At 35.7% G+C, this 26,145-nt stretch overlaps 1 protein-coding gene across 1 annotated transcript in view; it reads right to left on the bottom strand.

Moving 5' to 3' along the window:
- Positions 1-26,145, bottom strand: part of SEMA3E (semaphorin 3E) — a 129,655-nt gene that overhangs the window by 19,856 nt on the left and 83,654 nt on the right. The window contains exons 5-11 of the mRNA XM_005489170.4: positions 16,215-16,308; positions 9,770-9,889; positions 9,129-9,271; positions 7,270-7,384; positions 6,864-6,933; positions 5,395-5,539; positions 583-805 (exon numbers count right to left, since the gene is read on the bottom strand). Coding sequence (XP_005489227.2) covers positions 583-805; positions 5,395-5,539; positions 6,864-6,933; positions 7,270-7,384; positions 9,129-9,271; positions 9,770-9,889; positions 16,215-16,308 — 910 coding nt within the window. The remainder of the gene's footprint in view (positions 1-582; positions 806-5,394; positions 5,540-6,863; positions 6,934-7,269; positions 7,385-9,128; positions 9,272-9,769; positions 9,890-16,214; positions 16,309-26,145) is intronic.

Below are 26,145 nucleotides of genomic sequence, written 5' to 3'. Positions count from 1 at the left end.
GTTTTTTGAAATTGGGCATTTCCTCCTTCCTTCCTTCATCTCTGTTGGAACTCAATTCTGGAAGCTGGCAGGTTTCTTTAATGGTTCAGCTAGACTTCTTGTCTCCAGAACTGGGGAAAAGAAACTGTGGAATAAAGCAAATAACTTGAACAGATATTTTTGGAAATCATATCACCTTTTTTTCTCTCAGGTCTCCAAGTCTCAGCTTAGATACCTGACAGTGTTCTGAAGTTTAAAAAATAAGGCTGGTTGTTCGGCCATTTTTTTTAATTCTTTTTTTTTTTAAAAAAAGAAATTAAAATTGAATCCTATACTTCTTTCTCTTGCTAGTTTTTAAATAGTTCCCTACCATTACTTTCCTATATGTTAGCATCACAGTGAAGCACATGTCTGGAATGAATAACATCCTCTGTAAGGTGAAGGCATGAAAACAAAAGTTGATAAAAATAAATGTTGTATTGATTTGCTTCCTCCTGGAGAAAAAAAAAAAAAAAAAAACAAAAAAAAACCAAAACATAAAAAGAAACAAAAAAAATTGCAAAATCATAAATGTAAAAATTCTTTCTTGCTTTCTTCATTTACCTGTGCCAATGAACAAAACATCATATTGCCCATCTTCAGCTTCCACTCTGTCCACTGCTATTTGTTTAAGATTGTACTTTCCATCTGTTTTAACTAGTATTGGTCTCTTATGAACGGGCCTGATGGGCTGATACATCAGTGGATGACTCCTGGCAAAATGCACAGCTTCATCAGGATAGTCTTTAGTGGTGGTGTACAGCCCTCCATTCACCTTGCTGGCACACTGCAAAAACACAAAACAGGATTATCCTGAAGGTTTGCCCAAGAAATTGCCAGAAAAGGGGCTTGTTTTCAGGGATAAAGATAAGTCTGCAGAAAACCAAGCCCAGAAGACCGCAGCAGAAATTAGGACAGTGAACCCTGTACTTCATGCATGTGTGGATTATTAATCGAGAAAAGAAAGGAGAACAGTGAACATTGTCATGTTGGCATTGTCATGTTTAGGAAGCAGGAGTTTGTTCCTCTTTGGCATACTAAGACAGAATAAAGGATAACACTTTCAGATTTTGACAAATGCCATAGGGCTTATTTCTTCCCCAAACTCATATTTTAATATAATCAAAATGGCCATGGACAGAGTTAGAAGGAAGGACTTTTCTATCCCAGTAGAGAAACAGCCATGCAAAGTCAGCAGAACACTAATGCTTGTAATCAATCTCTAGTTTTATTATTTTTTGATTGCAAAACGTATTACCATAAGAAACTAAACACACTTGAAAATTATGCCAATAGTAATTCTTGATTTCAGGCATTCTAATAGTATTATGTTTGATTCTGATTCCTGACTCTTGATGACAGTATTATATATCACAGTTTAGCTTCAAATACCAATGTTTGCACTGATCAATCTACCAGTTTGTAAAGCAAATAAACTTTATGTCAATGCTGATTAAAAGAGGTTTACTCCTTCAGTTAAATATGCAATTAGAGATAATTTACTGCGTTAAAGAGAGAAGTTAATTTCAGGATGCTTTGTGAACGAGATAATGTTTCCCAACTGAACACAGATACTACATTTCCAATTTGCTTCATGATGTCTAATTGAAACCATTTATGATCAAGCTGGAAAAATCTCAGTAACCATTTACTTTCTCTAAATATTCATAAGACAGAGTGGTTTTAAGATGAATTTCAAGCAAAGCCACAGTAGCAGCCTTTCTCTATTTAAATTGGATTTTTCAATCAACAAAATGAAATACAATTCTCCTTAAGTTTACTGGAAACAGTAATTTTAAACTTGTGGTCAGCTGTAATCGACAATAACAAACTCCTGCACTTGTCAAGCATGGCAATGTTTGTTTCCACTTTTTTGGGTTTAGCTACAGGAATGTATTTGTTCACTGTTGACTTAAAAGTACTTGTCTAATCAACCTAGTGATGGAATTTTACTGGCTGTTTGCAATGAAGAGACAGAGCTGGAGCACAAAGACTGGCTGAGCCTGTGCTGCCCATGCACTGCACAGCATATCAAGTGAATAGGCATTGCCAGGTTCCCTTTGAAAAGTTCTAGTTCTGGAGAGATTTAATAAAAATAATCACTCACAGGCTTTTCATTTCAATTAAATAAAGTCAAGTAGTCTAGAAATGAAACAGTAGATGTAGCTGTCTCTGAAGTCCATCAACCCCACTTGATGTAGCTGATGTCATTTCCAGAAGCAGTACAACTAAATGAACTAAAAAAACCAGGAGAGACTATGGCAGAGGATTGTGGAGTCTGTCAGAACCTGTGTGACTCTTAACAGTGGCTCTCTGTTTATTTAGTTTTAAGCTCTCTTATTCCCCATAGACTTCTTCTTTACTCATTTAATACCTAAGATCAATGAGTGCTGACTCTCAGAGACATCCATTAGTAAGTTATTTTTTGCCTCTTGTGACTGTCACTCCTGTAATAGGAAAGGTAGTGGGATTTAACTTACCAACATGCTACACATTGTTTGGAGTGTGAAGCCTAACACTTGGCTACAGCCTGCTACACAATTTCTCTTCATGCTACTGGATAAACATTGAAAAGACCTCTAAACTGTGCCCTAAATGAGTAGGTAAAAATGAATCAATTAAGGCTCTGTAACCTGGCAGAGCCATCTACTTCAGCCTCTGATGTGCTCTGCAACATATAAAGAAATCCACAATTAAATCTATTAGCGCTCAGGAGAGACCTGCTTCCTCAGCTAATTTTTTCCCTGATATTGGGAAATTACTTGCACTCTTCTGCTTCTATTTCTGTTCCTATGCCTTGTCTTTTTGGGGAGGTGACACTCTAGTCTGACCCAAGCATGGCCAAGGAAGAGAAGCATTGGAAGCATGTGGAACTCAGGGCAGCCTTCCTATAAACCATTGTCAACCTTGCTGAAGTGCTGGCTCTGAGTTCTCTCCTTCTTGCCAAAAACACACCATTTAATCTTCAGTGCTAGGAGATATCAATGTAATAACTGCAGTCATTAACACTGAATTCATGCCTGTGTTTAATGCTAGTCCAAATAACATATGTGAGGTGTTCTACTGCCCAGAAAAAAAATGCATACCACTTGAAGAACTTGGATTGTATCATCTTTGCAAATATGCAGCTATTCTGCAATCCATGCACAGTACAGTCTCATTATTTGGTAAAACTGCAAAACCCATACATTTGCTATACAACATATCAAATAGGAAACCAATAATTCCTGTGAATTCAATCGTTTTTCCTAAAATATAATAATTTGTTTACCTGTTATTCTATCCTGACTCAACACTAATGACTTCAATTGATGTCAAATAAACAAAAAAATATTTGTTTGTTTGACATCAATTGTTTGTTTGAAATCAAGCCAGCACTGATACAGTGGTAGCCCATTGGCCAAGATGGTGAGATCATATTCATAATGTTTAAATCCTAGATAATCTCTTTTTTGGAGTATCTGCTTCTAAATTTTTACGTATGTCTATAACTCCAAGCTAAGTAGAGAAAAATATTAATTTTAAATTATTAATTTAAAATGAGAAAGGGGATGCATTTGAAATCATACAAGAGGGAGAAAGGCATCACTGCAATGGAGTAGAGAAGCTAATAGGCCTTTCCACCTCTCATTCATGAGATTCAGTGATAAATTAATTGTATGCAATGCTTACTTCTGAAATGACTGCTTTTAGTATAAAAGGGAATACTGATTCAGTTAGCAAAGGGAAAAAAGCACTGCTCATTACACCTTTAAATTCAAGAGAATGAGCCCCAAGCCTGAGAGGAGATTAAGGGGCAAAGTGTGAAAACTGGGGGGGTGGATTTAAGAGCTATTAGAAATGTCTTTGCTCAGAGTTAGAAATCTGCCCAATGCTGACATGACAAGGGGCAGACCTTCATGAGTGTAAACAAAAGCAGATTTGCAGCACATGACAATCACCACGGGTAGGTAGGTAGTCATAATCCCAAAAGGATTTAAAGGATTAAAAGGGTAAAAAAGAAATCCTGGATGCTGTGCTTCCCTGAGTTAGGCTGGCATTGCCTGCCCGTCCTGGGGGCTGTGCCTGCCCTGAGAGATGGGGACAGGCCCTGCAATGCAAATGCAAAAATGCAAATGCACTTTTGATCCTCCTCACCCCTCGAGTGGGGATGTGAGCACCTGGCACACAAACTGCAGAAACACCTAAAAAGACACTGAAACAGGAAAAGGGTTTGAGGTGAAGATTACTTGTGACATCCTTGAGAAAACAACACAGCAATTCCTTGTAGCAGTTAATTATTTGTCTTTTAAGTCATGAGTTTGTGATTTCCTCCAGAAATCTAAGTACCAGACAGGAATAGCTCCATACATGACAGCACCTCTATAGCTGCTTGCTACAGTAATTCCCATTTAATTGCATTTTCAAAACACATCTTGTTTCTTCCCTTCAGTTAGTAGCCACTGCAAAAAAATAGTTTATAAAAAAAACTTGTGTGCAAATTTTCAAAAATTATGAGTGATTTTTATGAGGCTTTTTTTTTCCAGTGTTGTTTTAATATTTTTATATTCTTTGTAAATGGTACAGAGCAAGAATGTAGATAAGCTCAGGAACCTGATGAAGGGTAGAAAAATCTCACTCTGTGATGTCTGAAAGGAAATCAATGAACTGTGAGAGTACCAGTCCATTGCTTCCAGAAAGAACCAATCTTGAGCAAAGGACTTTGAATAATGGAGAATTTGCTCCTTATCTACAAATGCATTAATTCTGATTAGTCAGTTTTATTAAAATATGTCTGATTTCTTACCTGCTCATTGATCGAAATTACAGAGGTATTTAAATTTGATCCTTTTGGAAAATGAGGTGGAAAAAAGGAACGAGAACTTCCTTAAAACTATTGAAATATTGAAACTATTGAAATAGTCCATTCTCTTGGAGGGGGGGGGGATGTTGTAGTTTTTTGGGTTTTTTTTCCTTCCTTTAGCACTTGCTAAATGTCCTGGTTTTAACACTTTAGAGAAAGAAAGAGAGGTTCCTTCACAGGTAAGGCACTAAGTGTTTCTGAATGAAACTGAATACATCAGATCTGCCTCTTTCTATCCCTTTTTTCTGGGGTCCTAATTCTGGAATCTTAGGACATTTTCACAATGTTAATAAAATCATGTCCCAACAAGATTTTGAAAAACCTTATATATTGAATCCCACTATTTTCCTTTGGAAAGTGCATGGTTCTAGTACTTGATTAAACCTATTGCTGAGCCATTCCAAACTTTTCCAGGAATAGCTGGACTATATATATATTCAAGGAATATCCTGGATTTGAACATCAGCAGCAATCTGCTTTTTCTTTCCAAAATTATTTACATAGCAAAGCAGTGGAAAATAGACTGTACTTACTGAACCAGGTCTAGGGTAAGGTACTTTTCTTTCATAGAGAGCCCAGTGGTATTCAGGTCCTTCCTTATGAGCATATGGTCCATTGAAAGCTGCTCGGACACTTGCCATGTGGTAAACACAAATAGCATATCCTCTGAATATATTGCTATGAAGCAAAATTTAAAGACATCATTAAAGCAATATGTCACATTATGTACAGATAATAGTGGCATTGTTATGTAATTAAAAACGAGTCACATTTCAACAGCATTCAGGGAGATAACACTTATTCTTTCCTATATGCTTTTCTACTAAATACTGCATCCAATGTGCTTCAAAAGTCTTTAATTTATTTGTATTCATAACAGTTCTCCAAGGAAGCTCTCTGTTGTTATGCCAAAATTTGATGCTAGTGTACACAAACTCTAAATTGCTTGTTTAGAAACACAGAAAGCAAAACAGAGTGAACTCAGGTCCTGTATATTTTTGATTAGTGACTTAAACAGTTTAAGATTTTAACATTTTCCTACTATTTTTTTTGCTTGGAAAGATGGGAACTAACCAATGCTGACTAAAATAAGCAGTCCTAAAATGAGTCCTTTTTGTATTGAGTGGGAATGTCAGTTGGCATCATTAGTTAGATCAGATCACTTTATGTAGAACAATCCAGATAAAAGTTTTTATTTTATTTTTAAATTTTATTTTGGTCTAGAACAATATTTTTTTAGTTTTTGGGGATTTGTTGTTTTTTGGTTGCCTTTTTTTTTTTTTTTTAAGAAGCATGAGTGCTCTCTACAAAGAAATTATTTCTGAGGACTGCAGAAGACAATCCAGAAAATTTCAATTTGGTGCCCAACTTTCTCTATTGGCATCAAGAGCCATGAGGAAATGCCAGGTGTTAGCAACCCTATAGGAGCAGATCTGCCTTTTGTTAGTAAAAAAAAAATCAGGAGAAAGTGGCAAAAGCATAGGTGCTCTTTTCTACCAGTTACATCCCAAACTAACAGTCAGATTTCCAAACTGAGAGTACTGTGTGCTTGCACCTGAGCTGGGCTGCAGTGGAAAAGGAAAAGGAGGCCACCAGTAAATTGCAGCTGCTGCTTTAGGCTTCACTAAGAAGTTCATAGGAATTTAAGCTGCTATCTAGTTAACCTTGAATTACAGCGGAACTCTTAAAGGGAGACAGGTGGCTCTGGGATGCTGCTCTTATAAGCATGCAGATGTGCATATACTTTGACATAGGAAATTGTCAAGCTGAGAAACACTTAATTAATTTGTGATCCAGATATATGAATCACAGAATGAGACTGCAAGCCCCTGGGTGTTATAGAGAAGTTTTTACATTAACAAGGAAACCTGCTGTGAGTAGAACTGAGATAAAACTGCTTACTATATGGTTGCTAAGGGATATGTATCATCCAGTTTCTAGCTCATTAATAGACTGTTCAAACACTCCTCTATGGCTTTTATTATTTCTTCTAGTTGTTTACCTTGTGGTGTTGAAGAGGCCAAATATCACTGGATTTTTGTTATCACGAGTTTGCAGCAAAAACACATCCTCTGTAAAATTTAAACCCAATGTTATTGTTAAAAAAACTACTTTTCTCAGCCCGCCAAAAGAAAATTCATTAATTCTTGGAAGCATAATCATATTTTACTCATTTATTCAATTTAATTTTATGCAGATTTTAATCTTTTAAAAACAACGCAGTACATAAAGGAGTAATTGGTGATAGTGAACTCCATATGCGTAGAACTTTTTATACATTGGAAACAACACTAACCACCATTCCCTGATAATCAATCCAAGTGCAATATTTGACAGTAAGATGTGTTATGATGAAGGTATATGTTTTTTTCCATTATTTCTAGTTGTTTACTGTCTAGGATATTTACCTAATTCATCAAAATGTGTATCAATTCCATTTTTCCCAGGCACAGAGCAAACTAGTCTGGTTTTGAGGAAAGTGGTCCATTTATTGACGAGCACTCGCTGGCCTCCCATGTCATTCTGTGCAGAGAGAAACAAATGCCAATGGTAATATGAATGCGTAAGCCTAGAAGCACAAACATCTATGATGAATTAGCTTCTCATTATCTTCTAATGTCAAAAGCATCCATTTTGAAACCACATGCCCATTACTAGACTTATTTCTCTGGAGTCAGTTTTCAAGTAGGATTGCACTGATCAAGTCCAGGTCTCATTAAGATCTGTGGTTTCATAAGAATTTTTTAATTCTGCACCACATCCCTGGATTGTTTTAGCTATACAGCTGTTGCAAAGCATTTTTTAATTGCTCATTTTCGCAAACTAGATATACTGAGTACATTACTGAACTTTAGCTTTGCTTTAAGAGCTCATTTCAATGTATCTGGAAACTGAAGCCCAGAACGTATCTACTGACCTGGTGCAGCTGGGGCAAGTCTGAGGCAATTATTTACATGGTTTTTCTAACAATTTCACCTTAAATAACACCTGCCTTGCTACGGCTGCCTCATCTTTTTCTTGCTCTTGCAACTGTTGGGACTTTCAAGAAAAGGGAACATTTAGCACAACTTGCTTTAGGATGCATCCTCAATCTGTGGTCTTAAATTCAAGACCTGTGTAACTGGTTATTGAAGGCTCTGCAATAGGCTTGCAAAACTCCTCTTACAAACAGAGATCTGTTTTCCTTAGAAAAGTAGAAATATGCAGAGTACATGCCTCTGTGTTACAAAACCTGTTACTTCTGAGATGAAAATGTAAAAGCTGGGGGAAAAAGCCAGTTCTTGAATCACCAGCTTGGTGTTTTTTGTATTCACTAAATCAAATCTGAATTATGACATACAGCTGTGAAGTTAATGGCCAGATAAGTTTTGGAGAAGTGGAAGAGAAAGGTCAATGGGATTTTGGTTTAACCCATAGCTAGAGATAAGACTTCCTGGTGGATATATTGCAGAGTAGGGGGAACTATTAAAATAATCCATCCAGGCATATATTCAGAACAGAAGCAAAAGAATTCCAGCTTGGATCTTGATGCAGGTTGGAATCCAGAAACCCACGGGGCTTTGTGAACATTAATGTCTGAGCCTGTAATTTGGTACTTTGCATACATCAGATGTTTTTAAGTTATATAGGAGTACCTAACAAAGTTTAAGGGGCAGTATGCTGGTGAGCATACATGACAAATACCACTTATTGAGGTGATAGAAAATAACTAACTTGTATCTTGCTCTTTGCTCAATAGTTTTAGGAATCCTCTGAACTGTCCTGTAAACTGTATTCCCGACAGTTAGGCGAGGGAATACAAACTTTTCTTTTGAAGCAAAATCAGGTGTTAAGAAACAACCTTCTCCTTCTTTCCTTTAATCAAACTGTTGTAGTCCCAGTGGGAAAATGGGAGAGCTCCTCTCATCAGCCTTACAGTAGCTGGTTATTAGAAGAGGAAAGCACCCCAAATTCCTCAGTGTTTGGAAAGCACCAATATGGGCAGCTGGGAGATCATTTGTTTAACAGTGCTCCTCTCTCCAGCAACTGCCTAAGACCTTACTGCTGTGTGTGGGGCCAGGGAGCCAAAAAGGGATGAGATCAACACACCAGGAGGATGGCCTGAGTGGGAAATGGAGTATTGAACAGAGCAGTTCAGGGAAGCAAAATCTTTCCTCATGATCTTTCTGCTCCTGGTAAAACTTAAGTCTGTTTGTGGTAATGATTTGCTAGACAATTAATCCTTTGTTTTAGTTTCTTATCTGCACAATCGGAGAAAGGCCCTTACCGCACACACACGTCCCACTCTGGTATATATGGCATGAGTGCTTGTCTCAGCTTCCAAAGCTTTCTCAGTAAAGAAGAAATACACTTTGTTATCATCGTGGTCTTCATTGTCAGGAATCATGTATGAGCCAACAAATTTTGGTTCTTTAAAAAAAAACAACAAAAAGGGGTTGATTACAGTAATTAAAATACTGCCTTATTTTTTCAAGCCTTAAAACCAGCCTATAGCAACTCAAAAATAAACTAGAGGTAAGATCTCTGTCAGTCAGAGAGCAATTCGGTGATAGTAAATAGTAAAATAGTTACTAGTAAATAGTAAAAAAGGAGGGGGTTTAGTAGAATAGATAGATGATTAAGATGTGGATTATTTATTAACCTATTCTACATCTATCAGATGTAGATGTAATAGATGTAGAATAGATTAATGCTGAAGCATTTACATCTTCAATTGACAAATTAACATTCCTTTATATTTTTTGCCAAAGACGGTTTTCCAGTCCCATTCTTTGTGTTTTACACACTTTAATTTGAACTAGGCTAAAACTAGGCTAATATTTGCATAGCAATCTGTGACTGCATGCAAACCAGAAGTGGTCCAGCCATCTGGAGCACCCCTGGCTTCAGCTCCCTCTGCCCCCAGACCTTTGAGCAGGCGCTCATTGTCAGGCTCGGTGCGGAGATGCGCCACGCGGTTCACGGAGCGGAACACGGCCGCGTCTCTTCCCCAGTAGTCGCTGTAGAGACCAGTAAAAAGTTCACCACCTGCAGACCAGACATTCAAATAAAAACCTAAAGTGAAACGTTTTGGTAATAATCTACAAATTAATTTCAGTTCATGTTGTAGGAATCACATTATAAATACGGTATGTGCTAATTATTAGGCTGAGAGGTTTTCCAGTCAGCCTACTGGAGCTGTTCCACTTCACCTGGAATAATTACAGTTTGGGAATAACTTGCTGGCTGAGGGGATTCTATGTTCAGTGGACTCAAAAAAAAGCACTATTTTTCTCTGGTCCAGCAATAACTTGTTTTCCTAGCATTGAAATATTTACCAGTGCAAGGACAGAACCAGAGATTTCATCCATCCTCCACAACTGGTGATATTTAATTCTTGAAAAATTTATGAAGGCAGAAATTTGGTCTCATTTTCAAAACAATTAGATATTATTCACAAACTAAGAAGTCATCAGAAAATTTAGAAATAATACACTGAATGACAGATACTGTTGAAAAATAAATATGTATATAGGTACAATTTAATATGTTCAAAAATCAAGCCTGCCTCCAACCCCTTTTAAACTGTGATATGGGATATATTTTACCTTGGAAAAATGCCATCCATACTTCTACCTTTCAGTATTGCATGGAAAATATTGCCCTTAACTGACTAAGCATTAACAATAACTTTTTTCATATCCTTGTGGACTTGGATTACAAATTTTTTATCCCCAATTTAAGAAGCAGAGAGCTTCAGCGAGCGGTTGTCACTAGGTGGCAACCTTATACTAGAAAATAACACAAAAGGAAATTAGGCTGCGCAAGGAGAGGAAAATAAATGATTTCCAGTTGAAGGCTAATCTGAGTGGAGGCTTCAGTGACACAGCTTCCTGCACCCTAATCCAAATAAACATGACTGATGCATCCAAATAACGTTTGCTGGCACTTACAAAAGATTATAGCAGAAAGCAAGAATTTTGTTTGCAAGTCTCCCACCAAGTGTGAATTTTGTTTCTTTTAAGAGAGACACATGAATTGAATGGTGGTATAGTTGTGAATGATCATTCTGAAAAGTTAATATTTTGGCAGCTGGGGCTGATTCCAACACCTCTGCTGAGCCAGAGCTGAGCACAGTTTTGACTTAGGCTTCATCATATACAGAATGGTTATTGCCCTGGAAAATACATGGTTGAGATGTAGTGTAAAATACTGGCAAGTGAAGCAAAAAGTATAAATTATAGCATCTGTAGAAATGAAGGTTGCCCAAAACTAATAGTGAACTTTATTTTTGAACTTTATTCTACTAAACTGTAGAATTTGTCAGTGTTTTTATAATTTTATTTGTTATAAAAAATCCCTAATTAATGAGTTACATTAGTCATATATCCCCTTTTGGGAATTCCATTAGAAAAATATATCAGGCTGGTTGATATTCTTTTTAGTTTAGGTGGTGTGTAATGCAAAACAGGACATTTCATCTTTTCAGAAGTATAATGAATCTTGGAAAGTGCATCAATGTAGGGTAAATGAGTCATCACATATTGCCAATGATCAGGATTGACATCTGTGAATCCAGATGTTCCTAAGCTGAATATGAAGTCTATTCCTTCTGTTTGACATAGGTACAAAATATTCTTATAAATAACTAACCTGCTGGTATGGCATTCTAGTGTATACTGAAGAAGATATAACTGATTGTACCTATGACATCCTGAGGGGAGAAAATGGAAGTTCCAGTCCTGGAGAGATATTGTTCCATGAAAGATATTTTACAGATACAGAAATGAAATCTGATTTTTTCCTTGAGCTGTTACTAAACTAAATATAAGTATCATGTGTGAGCAGGCAGGTCACTTCACCTAAGAACAACAATGGGACAGTACTCACAAATGTGACTGTCAAATACCTCAGCACAAAAACATTCAGCATAATGTTGAATAATAATAATTCCAAGATATTTTGCACTTTTGACACTAAGAGGATCTTCTCTTGTCCTTTTCAATACTCTTTTGTATAAATGTAAGTTACAAATTTTGAGCACTGCTAGGTTTTTACAGGTGCTAACCAATTCCAGATTTAGAGATAACCTAAGACTGAGGCTTTGAAGAATTCTGGAAGGATTTCTACTTTTTTCTCCTCCCTTAAAAAACTACTATCACATATGAATTCAATCCTGTCTTGGTTGCAGGGTTTCATATTGCTGCACATCACACTGATTAACCTCCACCTTCCCCTGAAAGTCAGCTGAGTAATTCAGAGAACTTCCCTACTCCTCCCCTCTTCCAGTATAACCTCAGCTTCACATAAAATTGCTAAAATTTAAGTTTTTTCAATCAGGTTAACAGCATGGTTAATCATGTTCTAAAAAGAATAAAAAGTTTCTTCTTTCCTTATTTAAGCAAACAGAAAACTCCCATGGACCTTGAAGACCAGTTTAAGCTCAAGTGATACACACACACTTTTTAGCTAGCATTTTTTTCATCTTTTAGCAATCATCTTTTCAAGCTAACAAATATATCAAAATTCAATGGTGACAATTTTGAAATACCTTCATTTTGTCTTTTATTCAAGACAAAATATTAAAAAATTAAAATGCAAACTTTTTCTTCTAAATCCATCAAAATTCGTAGGTGACAACCCTAAAGCAAAACAGATTGAACCATTTAAATTAAATTACTCATAGAAAAGATTCTATAAATTGGCTGCTACCACCTTAAAGGTGGCATGTTTTTTTACCTGTATGAAATTGGAAGGTACAAATGCAAACATAAGCTATTATTCATCAGAAATCATTTTTGTGTAAAGTGGAAAATTTATTTTATGAATAAAGCATTAGAATGTGTGTAGATGTAATGAGTAGAACACAAACTGCACCTTTCATGCATTTATTTGACTGTCAGTCAGTTACTACTCATATGATGACTCAAATCAGAAGACTAATTCACATTTTAGAAAAGTGATACTTTTGGCACTATGAAAACAGAAAATTTTAAAAATCCCTATTGTTTAACTGGTAAACCAGTACCTCTATATATTTGCATTTTCTGTCTTTCACTCAAGTATTTTGTCTTTTGTTTTGAGAAAAAAAATGTATTTTTGTCTAGACTAGAAGAAAATACACAAATACCTAACTTTTAAAACTGTAAAAGAAGAAAATACTTTTGGAATGGATACCCTGGACATAAACCTATTCAGATGTACTTTAGGATTTTCACCACTTTCTTCTGATATATTGCAGGTAAGAATATGTGGACATAAACTAATTTCTCAGCTAGTGTGGTCCAAGTTAATCAGTGTGCAAGATCTGGTATCAAAAATAGTTTTGGCTATTGAAAACAGATGGAGGAGATCATTAGGAATAAAAGTCCAAAAGTTTTATATACCGTTGAGCTAAACATAAACATTTTATTCAGCCTGTCTGCCATCCAATTTCTATTTTGTTTCCTGATTCTGGCAATAAATTAATTGTTCATATATTGAGGAATTCATCACAAGCTACTTCACTAGTGGGTCAGATAACCTACCATAATGCTTACAATAACACAGAAATTTCATTTTAAAGCCAAGTCACGAACTGTTCTTTTCTAGGAGTGGGTATTTTAACTCTTGTGTTGAAATATGTAAAGAGATGGGGAATAAGGGATTATCTTTCTTTCTAAATTAAACTAGCTAAATCTGGTCCTAAATAGTTATGGTGCAAATCATCTTTCAAGATCACGATTTTAAAAGCTTTAAAACTTTATGAGAGGCATGTAAATCTTTCTCGTTAGCCTAACCCTCACTGTTAGTCAATGGCCATGCTGGTGTAGGTGCTGTGTTAATGTGAGGGGCAGAAGTGGGAGCAGGTTTTGAACACTTTCCTTAGGAGGAAGAAGGTGCTGGGGTGGGCTTTGCTAACAGGTTTGCATAAAACCTTTTCATGGATGTGCACATTGGCTGAACCTGCATCAGAGAGTGCAGACAGCTCTGGGCTGCAGCCTCCAGGACCATGCTGACTTCACACCTGGAGCAGATTTCACTTTCTAAGAAAACTGAAGCGCATGAACAAGAATTAAACCTCCAAGTACTGGGAGAAACACTGGAAGAACAGTCCTGGAGTGTGCATGGTGCAGTTTGCATCTCCTATCATGGGGTAATGTTCATCATGAGCTGAACCCAGTGCTCATCTGAATGAAGGACCATTCCTTTCTTCTCAGTGCATTTGACATTAGAAGTCTTCTCATTCTCAAATGTAATTAAAAGATTATTATACACTGTGTTTGCATCTAGGTCTTCCAAACTTTTCAAGTGACTACCTGCAGGACATACATCCTGGAGTCTAAGGTGCAGCATTTTATTCTGTGAACTGTGTGTCTCTGTGTAGTAGAAGTTGGTAGAATAAAATAGAATAAAAGGAAATTCAAACTTCCTTAAAATATTCTTCCTAAGTGTTGGAAGTGTTCAACTCCAATAGCTAAAAATATGAAACAAATAATATAATAAAATCTTGGAAGAATTTTCTTATGCTTTTAAAATATCACTGCATGATAACTTGAAATTGTAGAATTTCCTAATGGATAGCTAGAAAACCAGCCTCTAAATAATTTCTTAGTTTTGATGAAGAAGTGAAAGTTAGTCCGTTTTTTTGAGTATCAGTGATCTGACGAAAATATTATTTCCTCCAGTTAATCTTGCTACATTACAGAATTTTTAGCCTTGTCAGATACCTTTGCCAATGGACCCCCAAGACTCTAATCAGATTTTACCAGGGAAGGGTAAAGGAATTATTTTCTCCTTCAGATAAAAATACGAGGATCCATAGGACCTCCCATAATTCAGGCAAACTCTTAAAGCTCAGTGGGACAATCTGGCTTCCATTTAAGCAAATAAAATTCAGATTGATCTCACAGTAGGAGCATGATCAGGTTAATTTATTTACTTAGTTCTATCTCAGGAAAGGTTGAGAAGGACTTCAAGATTAGACCATGAGGTTTCAGGGAATTACAGCAATTCCCTGAGTCTTTGTTCCCAGGCTAAGCTGAGACTGGAATCTGTCAAAAACTGTAGAAACAATTTAGAAATAAGGGTGGGATAAAAGCATGACAATCTGTGCTTCGTGGATTTTGAAGGGTCAGGCAAAATACAATATGTTTTTCTGATTCTTCTATGACCCAATACCTCTTAAGAATTAGAGGTCTAATTTACTTTTTTCTAATGAAATTAAAGGATATTTTGATGAATTCCTGCAGGGTAAAAGATTTGTCATTACTGCTGAAGATTCTTCTTTTAATTAATTTGTTGATGTAAAGGAACAAATAAACCTAGCATGTAAAAATACAACTGTCACTCATTACCAATATTTAATCACCACCATGGATGAGAAATACCACTGTAATTAATCATCAGAGAATTTAGTTACCTGATTTTAAGATGCACAGACAAATGTAAATATGATAAAGGCCCTAAAGTCCTCTTTTTTATTCCTGAAAAATAGAATAGTTACTTAGTCTTTAGCTTTTTTTTCTAGCAGTTTATTTTAATCTATATCCCTTTTGAATGCTCAGTTTCTGTTCATGTTTTCTAAACCCAGAAATGGCTGTGCTGCTCCCTAACTCCATCTAGTTTTTACCATTTACCTGCTGTTCCAGGCTATTTTTACTCACTGTACAGTCAGTCAGTAGTGCCAAGACTGTCTTTGCTTCATCTCACAAAATGTTTAAAGAAAACATTTCTTGAGGAAAGCCCATATGGTTTGCTATATCACAGCTCCAAAGATCCCAGTCCTACAGTGCTACACTTCCCAGCAAGGTCCAGAGGAGCACTATCTCAGCACAGCTTCCTGGCAAGGCAGGACTTTGATTGAATTCTATTTTTATATCTTTTGAGCATAAGATCAACTCTTCTAACACAGAATCACCAGTTTGTGATAGTTTTGTTAGAAGGCAGCATTGAAATGGAAAAAAAAATCATCTCAAAAATGGTAATTTATATAATCATTAAAGCTTGATATAAAAACAGTTAAATTCACATTTTTACAGGGTGCTTGTTGCTCAGATTAATCTCAGTAGATGAAAACAAAAGCGGTGTAAATGACTAAGCCAGTCATGCTGCTTTGCTTTTAAGGAAAGCAGGAAATGATTATTTCCATAATTACACAACAATCAATTACCTCCAGGATGGCACATGTCATTCAACATTTCCCTTCTGTGACCACCCTTGCTGTGGGTAATGCTGCCTGGAATGCAATATTAATGTGGGCAGCACTGTGAGGATGAAGTCTGACATGTGGAGGATTGCAATGGAAGGCTGACAACACTTTGGTGTACTGGAGAAGGAGACTCAGAGTGACAGAATGACAGGACTGTGAAGCTCATGACATAAAGATCATTACCAATTAAGATGGAGGTGAAGGAAGAGCTGGGGTCAAAAGGGCACCTGCCTCGTCCTCTCTCGAATTTGTGCGATTCCAGTTGAAACAGATGATCCTTAAATTAAAAACAAAAAAAAAAAAGACAGGCATAAACCCTACAGGCAAAGAAACACAGTTCTTAGTGACAAGCTTTAATTTCGTTACACCTTTGTAGAGGATTGGCTTCATTAGGGAGAAAACACAATTATGGTTGCTCACTGATGTGCCGGTAAAAATTCTCTGGGTTTCTACAAATCACCTTTGTTGTGCACTGCCCAAAAAGAATCAGAAAGATATGCACTAAAATTGCACTTTTTTCATTTCTGTGGGAGTAGGGAGGAAAGATTCCTCTATCTTTTCTCCAAATTATCTAAACATTAAATAGATATCTCACCATGGAATGTGTTTTCCCCCTTTAAACAATTTTTTTCCCAGTAGTTGTTAAATATATCAGACTGTGTTATCTTCTCTTCATAGCTTGGAGATGTTTATATATCTTCTTCATAGAAGTATGTTTAGTAATGAATCCCCAGTTATGGTTTTCAGAGCAGATGTGATTTCTTCAGTGGATTTAACAGAATATCGGTATAAAAAAATATTGGCAACTTGGTTTAAGTTGTCTGTATAAGGCTGTAAAGACTGAGAAATAATTTACAATTTAAATTTTCATTTGCAATGGTACTTTTGTCTCAGCTTTCACAGAAAAGCCCATTAATGTCTGATTAAAATATCAAGTGAGAGCACAATATTTTTAATTTAGATATTAACAGAAAAGCATGCCAAAACAGAGAAAGGGAAAAATAAAAGGGCAAATAGATAGAAGGCTATGAAAGCTTGAAAAAAATATGCCACATAGCCATCAAATGTGTGACAAGCAAATATTTTGATAATTTAGTAGTTCCAGTTCTGTGTAAAGTTTTGCTCAAAAGTCCGCTGAAATGCAGATTATATCAATATATTGGATAAATGTAACCTACCTGTTCATTAAACTAAATCTCAGGTTCATGTTCCTAATATATGAGGCAAATATTTTCTGAGGCATAAAGTTACATGCAACAGGAAACCAAATCCCCCAGAATTTTGAGAAATATTTGCCTCAGTCTCTCCCATACAGAACACATTATCAAAAACTTCCAAGGGACTTTTTAGTCATAAAAATCAGGTTTTATTAGACTGGACTTTTTACATATTTATTACACTAACTCAGAATTTGCACAGAAAAAAAAATCTTGATAATCTAAACATAAAAAATTCTCAAGCAAGTGCAATTGCCCCAGAAACTAAATGAATATTCTCTTCAGGTGACTTCATGACAGTTATGCTCTTCTGCATAAAAACCCCAGGCTAAAAAGACAAGGACCAAAGAAGCAGAGGGTGGAAAAATGAGAGATAATAATAATAATAGTAATAAAATAATACTTTAAAAGGACAGAAAGAAAAAAGATATAAGGATAATAATAATAATAGTAATAAAATAATACTTCAAAAGGACAGGAAGCAAAAAGATATTAGGAAAATGAAAAGTTATAGAGCTCTCAGTGTCCTCTAATTGAAAAATAATTGAATCTTTATGTGCATTTAATTTAAAAGAGTCAATCCTAAATTTCTCATAAGTGCCTTGACTTCAAAGCATTATTCACATCTTAATGCCCAGAACACACAAGCTGATGTACCTGTCTTCCATTCTCAACTGTCTAAATCATACATGTCATTTTGCTGCAACTTCTGGTCAAAAAGAAATATTCCTAGTAGTTAGAGAGCTTCTATAAAAATGGGATACAACGCAGAATGCACTTCTGCAAAAAGAGGACTTTTGTTTAATGTGTACTTGCAGTGAAAAAGTAAAATGAAATGAAATGAAATGAAATAAAATAAAATAAAATAAAACAAAATAAAATAAAATAAAATAAGGAACAAATAAGGAAAAAAAATGCAAATTTTAGGAAATGGACCTAAAACTCATGAGGTAACCAAGCATTTATAATCTCACCTCTCCAGAAGTTTCTTTGTTGGCCTAGCCCTGGTTGTTAAAGCTGATGTAGCAGAAAATAACTGTCTTGGGTAGAGACTTATGGTGCAGGAATATTGTTTTATGCTGTATCAGCAACAATTTCACATCAGTAGTATCTATCCCCCCTCTGCTGTTGGGTAAATGTCAAACAATGAAGAAATATTTCCCTGTGTGTGGAAATCTCAGTGCCATTCCATACTTTTCAAACATCACATACCATGTATTTTTCAAAACTAAATACTGTAACATTTTGAGTCAACAATGGATAAAAAAAGAGTGAGGTGAACTCAAGAAGGAAAAGAAAACCTTTCTGAAATAATGAAAAAGTACTTGGGAGTCATAATGGCATAAAAATTGCTGTAAAGGAAATATTTCTAAAAACCATCTGAAGTTATGTATTCTCTAGTTGGGCATTCAAAATAAAGTTACTCATGCAAGAGTTTCTCCTCCAGGACCTCAACTAAACTATTTGTCAGTTAATTGGTTAAATAAAGATATAGAAGTAAGTGGAGAGATAAATCAAGAGTTAAAAATTGATAGATTATTCTGCTCTTCCTAGGTTATAGTTTGTGGCTCTAGGGAGGGAATAGACACTGAAAGCTTTCCTGCTGTTGGAGGAGACATGATCCCGCCAGGTCATCATAAAACACACTTCATATTTTGGTTTTCCCCTGAGAAAATGCCTCTGGTCCTCACAGCAGGGAGATGTGGCAAGCAGGGGAATCTCCTGGATGTTATAGAAGAATTTTCATTACTGTATACAAAATTGTACCAGCATAATGAAAAAGCTAATGTAGTTAATAATTTCTCTGAGAACCAGCATTAAATCAATGGTAAAGACAAATCTATCTCTTTTAACATTTATAACATGAATGGGTTTAGAACAGCTAACTATGTGACTGTGGAATGAAAACGCTAAACAATATGCATAGCATCTATTCATTGTCTGGAATTTATGAATAAGGATTGTAGCCTAAATATATATATGTGTGAATGTGTGTTAACACTATGAATATAATGTAAACACTGGGGGTAGACAAAAAAATTGGATTTCAGTACAATTTGGTGGAATTTTTAAGAGGAGGTCACTAGTTTTGATATAAAGCAGGATGTGCAGCTCATAAATGCTTGCAGACACATGTAACTGTCTGAAAAGTTGCTGAAAATGTAAGCAATGGCTCCTCCAAGAGAGATTTTCCACCTTCAGCTTTTAGGACAGCATGCCAAATATTCCATGGTTGCAATAAGTTATTCCTGTCACTGGAGCAAGTAACTGAAGTTCAGGTGTAAGATGTGTCAGCTTCCATGGGATGCCAGTTTAAATGAAATAAGCATTGCACATTAATAATCAGCTTTGAAGGCTAATTCCATAATTCTAACCCTCCTTGCAGCTTTTGACACTGAAATCCCTTGAGAAACATCAGAGTAAAACTGACAGTTTCCTCACAGATTACACAGCCCATCAATTCAACATCACAATTTATTTTATGGGCATTTTTCAGTGGTTAGGGTAAAAACCATGCAAAAGCACATATGGAGGGCTTGGAGTGGAACTATGTGTTTCTACATGTAGCTTGGGAAAAGAAATGGGCTTCTGGGTTTGATTTATGATACCAGTGACTCAGGAAACATAATACACTTTCAACTATTATTAAAATAATAATGTTCTTTCAAAGAAATAGAAGATATTTTTAAAGCATCCAACATTTTACCACTAACTTGATATGAATTGATAATTTTAGGCAATGAAGGTTAGAATAATGTGGGCTATGCACAATAGTGAAAGAAAAGGTCAAGCAGAGGCATTAAAATTTAAAGACTGAATTTAACTTTTGTTGCAGAAAATTGCTTTCACTAATGCCAAGTGCTGCTTTGCTCCAGGTCAAGACAACACTTATGCATGTGATTAATTTAAAACATGTGCTTACTTCCATTGCTGTTCAGCAAAGCACCTAAGCCTATTCTGAACATTAATGCAATAGCTGTGTCTTTTCACTAAACCAGGGACTTTAAGATGCAGAGGTTTTAGTTGTGTTTTTCTTGGATATTATTTTTATGAGACAAAAATAATTTGATTTTCCGCAAGAATTTGTGGTGCTTTGATTATTTCACTTTAAATTTTATTATTTTCCACACAACAAAAAAAAGAAAAACATATCATATTGGCATTTTTTAAAGGAGATTGAAACCTTTTCATAATCTTTAATTACACCCTTAACTGTGTATGCATTTGTTGAGTACTGACATGCTCTGCTCTCAAGGAGGCCTGTGCATTTTTGTGGTTGGTAGAGTTTGGTGGTTTTTTTTTTTTGTTTGGGTTTTTTTTTGTTTTTTTTTGTTTTTTTGTTTTTTTTCTAGTGTGTGGTATGTTTGGATTTGTGTTTTGCCTTTTTTTTCTAACAATTCCATATTGTTTACCTTGTCAGGTATTAAATCATATTTAGAGTACAGTGGGGAAAGTCTGTGAAGATTTTTTAAAATATATTTTTAAACATTGGCTATACTATTCACTATTGCTCTAAAGCACTGTAAAAAATTCTTTCTCAGTTTAATGATCTCACAGTTCTTCAACTTGGAGTAAAAATGACATTGCATGCAAGAACTGTTTGTTGCTATCCATTTCTAGGGGTCATGTGATTTATATTTTTAAAGACAACTAGAAAAAGGAGGTTCCTATGCAAAGTGAATTGAAAGGAAAAGCATAAAAATAGACAAAATAGAAATTATCTGCTTGTAAAAAGCTATAAGAACCATTCTTTTAAAACTGTTAATAAAGCCACATGGTGCTAGTGTCATATATATTGCACTCTTATTTTATAATCAAGTAATTCTTAAATCATCAAAAATGGGAGTGTACATTCCACTTCAGTTTTTGTCATGATCAAAAAATTTCTAAGCATTCACTTAGTATTCAATCACTCACATGAGAAAAAAAATCCAGTTACACCAATGAAATTCTTCACAAACCTCACCTTGATTTCCATTCTCTTTCACACTAAAATGGTTTTAGTATCAATTCACATATAAATTTACTTTTTTTGCAAATATTCTTTTGTTGTGTATATTCTTAAAATAGTATTTTTCACATATTTTCTCTTTCTTTTATACTTTCCTTACATTTTTATTTGAACATAGACAGACACACTGATTACACTGTGCAGAGGCTTCTTTTAGGAAGAATGAACCTTGACATCCCCATTAAAAAAATAAGCTGAAAGATCACAGAACATGTCTGTAAATCAGCAGAAAATACAATTTAGATATAAGTCTCCAAAGTGAACATTCAACTCTATGACCTGCCTTAATCTGTAAACTTGCCTCATCAAGAAGGCACGTGGTAAAAGAGACCTACAGAAAAAGAAGCTGTCCTTGTATAACAGCAGAAAATAACTTACTGGGTCAGAAAAAGGTGTCTCATATAATTTAGCCCTTTGTATTTCGGCAGACTAAATTCTGTTGCTAAGAAAAATGTGCATTAGCATTATCTGATAAATATAGTCCCAAAGATTAGCTAGGTCTCTAGTTCCTACAAAGCCAACTAATTCATTGAAAAATTAAAAAACTAAACCCAGTGGAATATAATTGAGTCTGTATAAAGGAACCTGTGCTCCAAAAATTTACAATAATACTAATAAGTCCTTATTGCAACACACTGTCCTATTTAAGTCACCATAAAACAGGCACACAGGTATATGGGTGATCAAGACAAGGATGCTCCAACAGGGAAAGAACTTCTCATGTAATATCTTCTTTAACTAATCCAAACATTAGTTTGGATTTAATTTTCAAAAGGATCTAAGCACTGGAAAAAAATCTCTTCTTGTTGTCCGAGGATTACTAACTTTTAAAATTATACCTTCAGCATTTGCTCAACTTTATTTTCCAAGCCAAATGGGGATACAATATTAGGAATAGAGTCCTCAAAAACTGTCTGCAATAGTCATGTCTCTGCTATTTGACATAATTAAGATTATTTGGGAGGTAGTATTTCTTCTGAGGATCTGTTTTCAATCCTCTTTACTATCCACTGACATACTGAAAAGATCAATCGCCCTATGGGATGCATAAAATATTATAGACATTAAATCCTCCCTAAAAAATTCAGATGCATTTTTCAGGTCTGTGCATTTTATTCCACAGTCAAATGAATAAGACATATTGGGCTCCAATCTGAAAATGTGTTTAAAATCTGGAGCTATGTCAGACTGCTGTCTGAGTTTGCGAAAGGATTAGCAATTTGTGACTTGTGTCAAAATATCTGGCCTAAAGTGACAGAAATAATATATATTCCTGACTTAATGAATGTGAAAAAATCTGGCAAAAGAAAAAAAGAACCCACCACAGTGCACATAGAAATCAGAGGTATTTATCCTTAGCAGCTCACAGTGCTTCAGCAGAAGTGATTGCATTGATCAGAATTTTAGAAGGGACACCTTTGTGTGACCTTGAGCTGGTCGCATAAACTCATTAGGGGTCTTATGGCAAGGAATGGAGCCATTAGAAATGCTGATTATTTTCCACTAATGTGGTAGTTAATATGTATGAAAAGCTCTCTAGAATTAAAATGTATGAGTAGCTGTATATGGTGATATAGTCATAACCAAGTGAAAGAGAAGGTAAAGAGAGTCCACAAATGCAGAACAAAAGTGAAGGGATTTCTTGGGGAAGTGCAGAGTCTTTACACAGAGCCCCACTAACCAAGGCTTTTCGTCTTCCATGGCTTTGACAGACTAAACCTGTGCTGACATTGTGAGAGTCATATCAGAGCGAATACCAAATAAAACCCTCTCTAATGACCTAACCTATATGATTGCTATCATAACAACTGGGGACGAAGGTCGTAAAGAAATAAAAAAGGAAGGATGCAGCTCTAAATTTAAGCTTCTATCTAGGCTTTGGTGGTGAAAGGAGGAAGAAATGCGTTGGACATGAAAATTACAGCTGCATTAAACTGGGAATGGGGTTCAGAAGGACTCACATACCCTGTTCCATCTGTCTCCATGGAGTGGAGCCTTAGACAGCCAACAGCCCTTTTGCAGAGCTTCAGCTGGACTAAATGGCCATTCAATATAAAAGGGCAGAGGAGTGGATCCTCTGACTCCCAATGACACAGATGAACTGCTAGCAACATTTATTTTTACTTTCTATATAGATATCAATCCAATAAGAAAAAATATCAGTTATATATCATAAAAGGATTATACAATATTAAGGGTTCATCTCATAATGTAAAAATATTACTGAAACTTTTATTCCTTGTTTTAATTATGATAACACCTTATTGATTAGTAAGTCTATTCTTCAAACAAGGATATAGACTTCACCAGGTGCTGTCATTTAAAAAAATAATTTCTCTCATAAATAAATGTGGCAGAATCTAAAAATCATTATAATGAGAGCTGGAATATTTTAGTTACCCCCATCAAATTACCACACAGGTGGAGGATTTCTTTCTCTATGGAATAACACTATTATTCCTCTGTATGGATTCATTCTCCCTGGACCATCTGTGTTTAATCTTGCAAAGGGGCAGGGGTAATATGATGGAAAATCCATTTCATATGGCTGATCAATGCACATACTCTACCAATCTCCCAAATTGAACTTACACTTCACGTATGGCCATATTTAGCCAATATTCAAAAGTAATGAATGTTATTCACCTCATTTTATGGATGGAGAGCACTTTCAAAAAACCTGTTGTCTGTTATAAATGTAAGAATGATAAGAACAACTGTGCTGTTACAGAATACCTAACTTTCTCCAGAGGATTTCACTAAGTACATAGGTATTTGATAAACAATGTGCATTGTAGAATTGTTAAGAAATACCAACAGTTGACATATATTAAAGCACAGTTCTTATGAGGTATCATTGATGAATGCTCTTTTACTGAAGGTTTCCCCAAGTTTTATTATTGCTAGAAAGATTATTTTTTAGTTTATCAGTGATTTAAACAATGATTTCTTTCCTAGTAAACTTCACAAAAGTACTGAGGAGGCCAAAATAAGAAAGAGAAAAGGTTAATGGGACCTCAGGTTATGGAATGCTTGGAATACTGAGTTAAAGGTCAGAAGCTTGCTAAGTAGATTTTAACACAACCATATCTAAAGTGTTGCATCTTAGAATAGGGAACAGAGTTTGTATCTGAAGCACCTCAGAACTCCCTAGAAGATGGAAGTTCAGACCCTTCTTCGGACTGCTTTCATGCATTAGACTCAAGTGCCTCATTTAGCATCTTGGCTATCCCAATGCCTTATTAAAGCTGACACTGACAGGCAACACCAGCAATCTTTTCATTTACCTTGTTATACAAGACTGATAATTAGGTGCCTCAGCAAAGTGTGTAACCTGGGATAACTCTGTGCTCAAGTGAAGAACATTGGGTCAAGTGCAAACTGCTAAAAAGAGATTTTTCATTGAGATACCGTGCCAAGAACTCAGCACTTGAGTCCATGAATGAGGAATCTCAAACAAGGTGGGGCAGCGACCTTGCCTGTACACACACCATGGAATAGTATGTGTGATTCTAGTGTCTGCACTTCCAGAAGATGTGAAAATACTGCAGAGAGTGCACAGGAAGGACACAAATAAGACTGAGGAGTCCTGCTGATAGGAGGTTTAAGGAGCTATATTTATTCAGCTTATCAAAAAAAGTGAAGAGGTGGCTTGATCTTTGTGCATAGGTACTTACATAAGGAAAACGTGGAAAAGATAGTGGGAGACTTTTTAACTTTGCTATCAAAGAAATATCAAGGTTAAATGACAGGAAGCTGAAGTTAGACAAAAAATTGACCTTAAATAAGTGGCTATTTCCTAAGACTAAAAGTAATTAAATATTAGAACAGCTAATATTTAGGTCAGAGAAACAGTGGTGTTATGCCTTTCTCCCTTTTGCAGCACAGCACCTCTGTTTGCTGTGAGCATATATGTTGTCTTCACCTAATTAATTTTCTGTCTGAGTTAGGTACCATTTTACCCGCTCTTGAAATGTATGCATATTCAACTTCCAGAACATAAAATGCTTTAACCCAAATGAAGTGGGGGTGTATGGATGTTTTGGTGCAATTTGTCAGTCCCTGGTGTGGGCATGCAGACCAGAGGATGTAAATGAACCCCTCTGGTAAAAGATTTTATGACATGTGTTGCCCACTTGGCAGAACTTCATATCTATTTAGTGGATGGTGCTCCAAATGCTGACTTTTCACCCATGCAGAAGAACACTGTGTCTCTGAGCAAATATTTTCAGGGCAAGAATCTGTCACACATTCTATCTAAAGAGCTGACCAACACCCACTTCTATTTGGTCAGTGAAACCAGATGTTCCTCCTCCTTAATCCTCTGAAAAAACAGAGTGGAGATGAGGTAATAGGAACAAGCATGGAGAGGGATCATCTTGGCAGGTCATTGCTTGTTTTGATTATAAAAATACGTCAGAAACAACTTTATTATTGTAAAACAATAGAAATATGTCTACAATTTTGCTTCTCAACAAAGCTGGAAGAATGATGACATTATCATGTGCTGGTCAAGAGGAAAAGATTTATGTCATGTCAAAGATAAACTGAGATCTGGCATATTCTCTCACAACTTGTATGTGAATTCACTCTAGTTTGTTAAAGCAAGAGCTGAGGAGCTCATGCTGCCTGTGTTTGGTTGGTGTAGAGGGGTAAACAGAAGTCCTATTGCACAATTGAACCTTGTCTTGGTTTTTCATTGAATCACAGAGTGCATAGAAAAAGAAGTGTCCTTCCCTACACTCAACAAAATATTAAAGGCAACATAGATTAAACAAAAAAGTTCCAACTTGACTGAACTGTCCTCCAAGCAAAAAAATACAGCTGCTGCTTAATAAAAGCAAGTTGTCTCTAACAGGACTAAATACTCAGATCTGGTCTTCCC

The sequence above is a fragment of the Zonotrichia albicollis genome, chromosome 4, assembly GCF_047830755.1.
Source record: "Zonotrichia albicollis isolate bZonAlb1 chromosome 4, bZonAlb1.hap1, whole genome shotgun sequence".
In the NCBI taxonomy this organism is placed as follows: Eukaryota; Metazoa; Chordata; class Aves; order Passeriformes; family Passerellidae; genus Zonotrichia; species Zonotrichia albicollis.
Note: the sequence above shows the minus strand (reverse complement) of the source record. Positions and strands in the feature narration are given on the sequence as shown.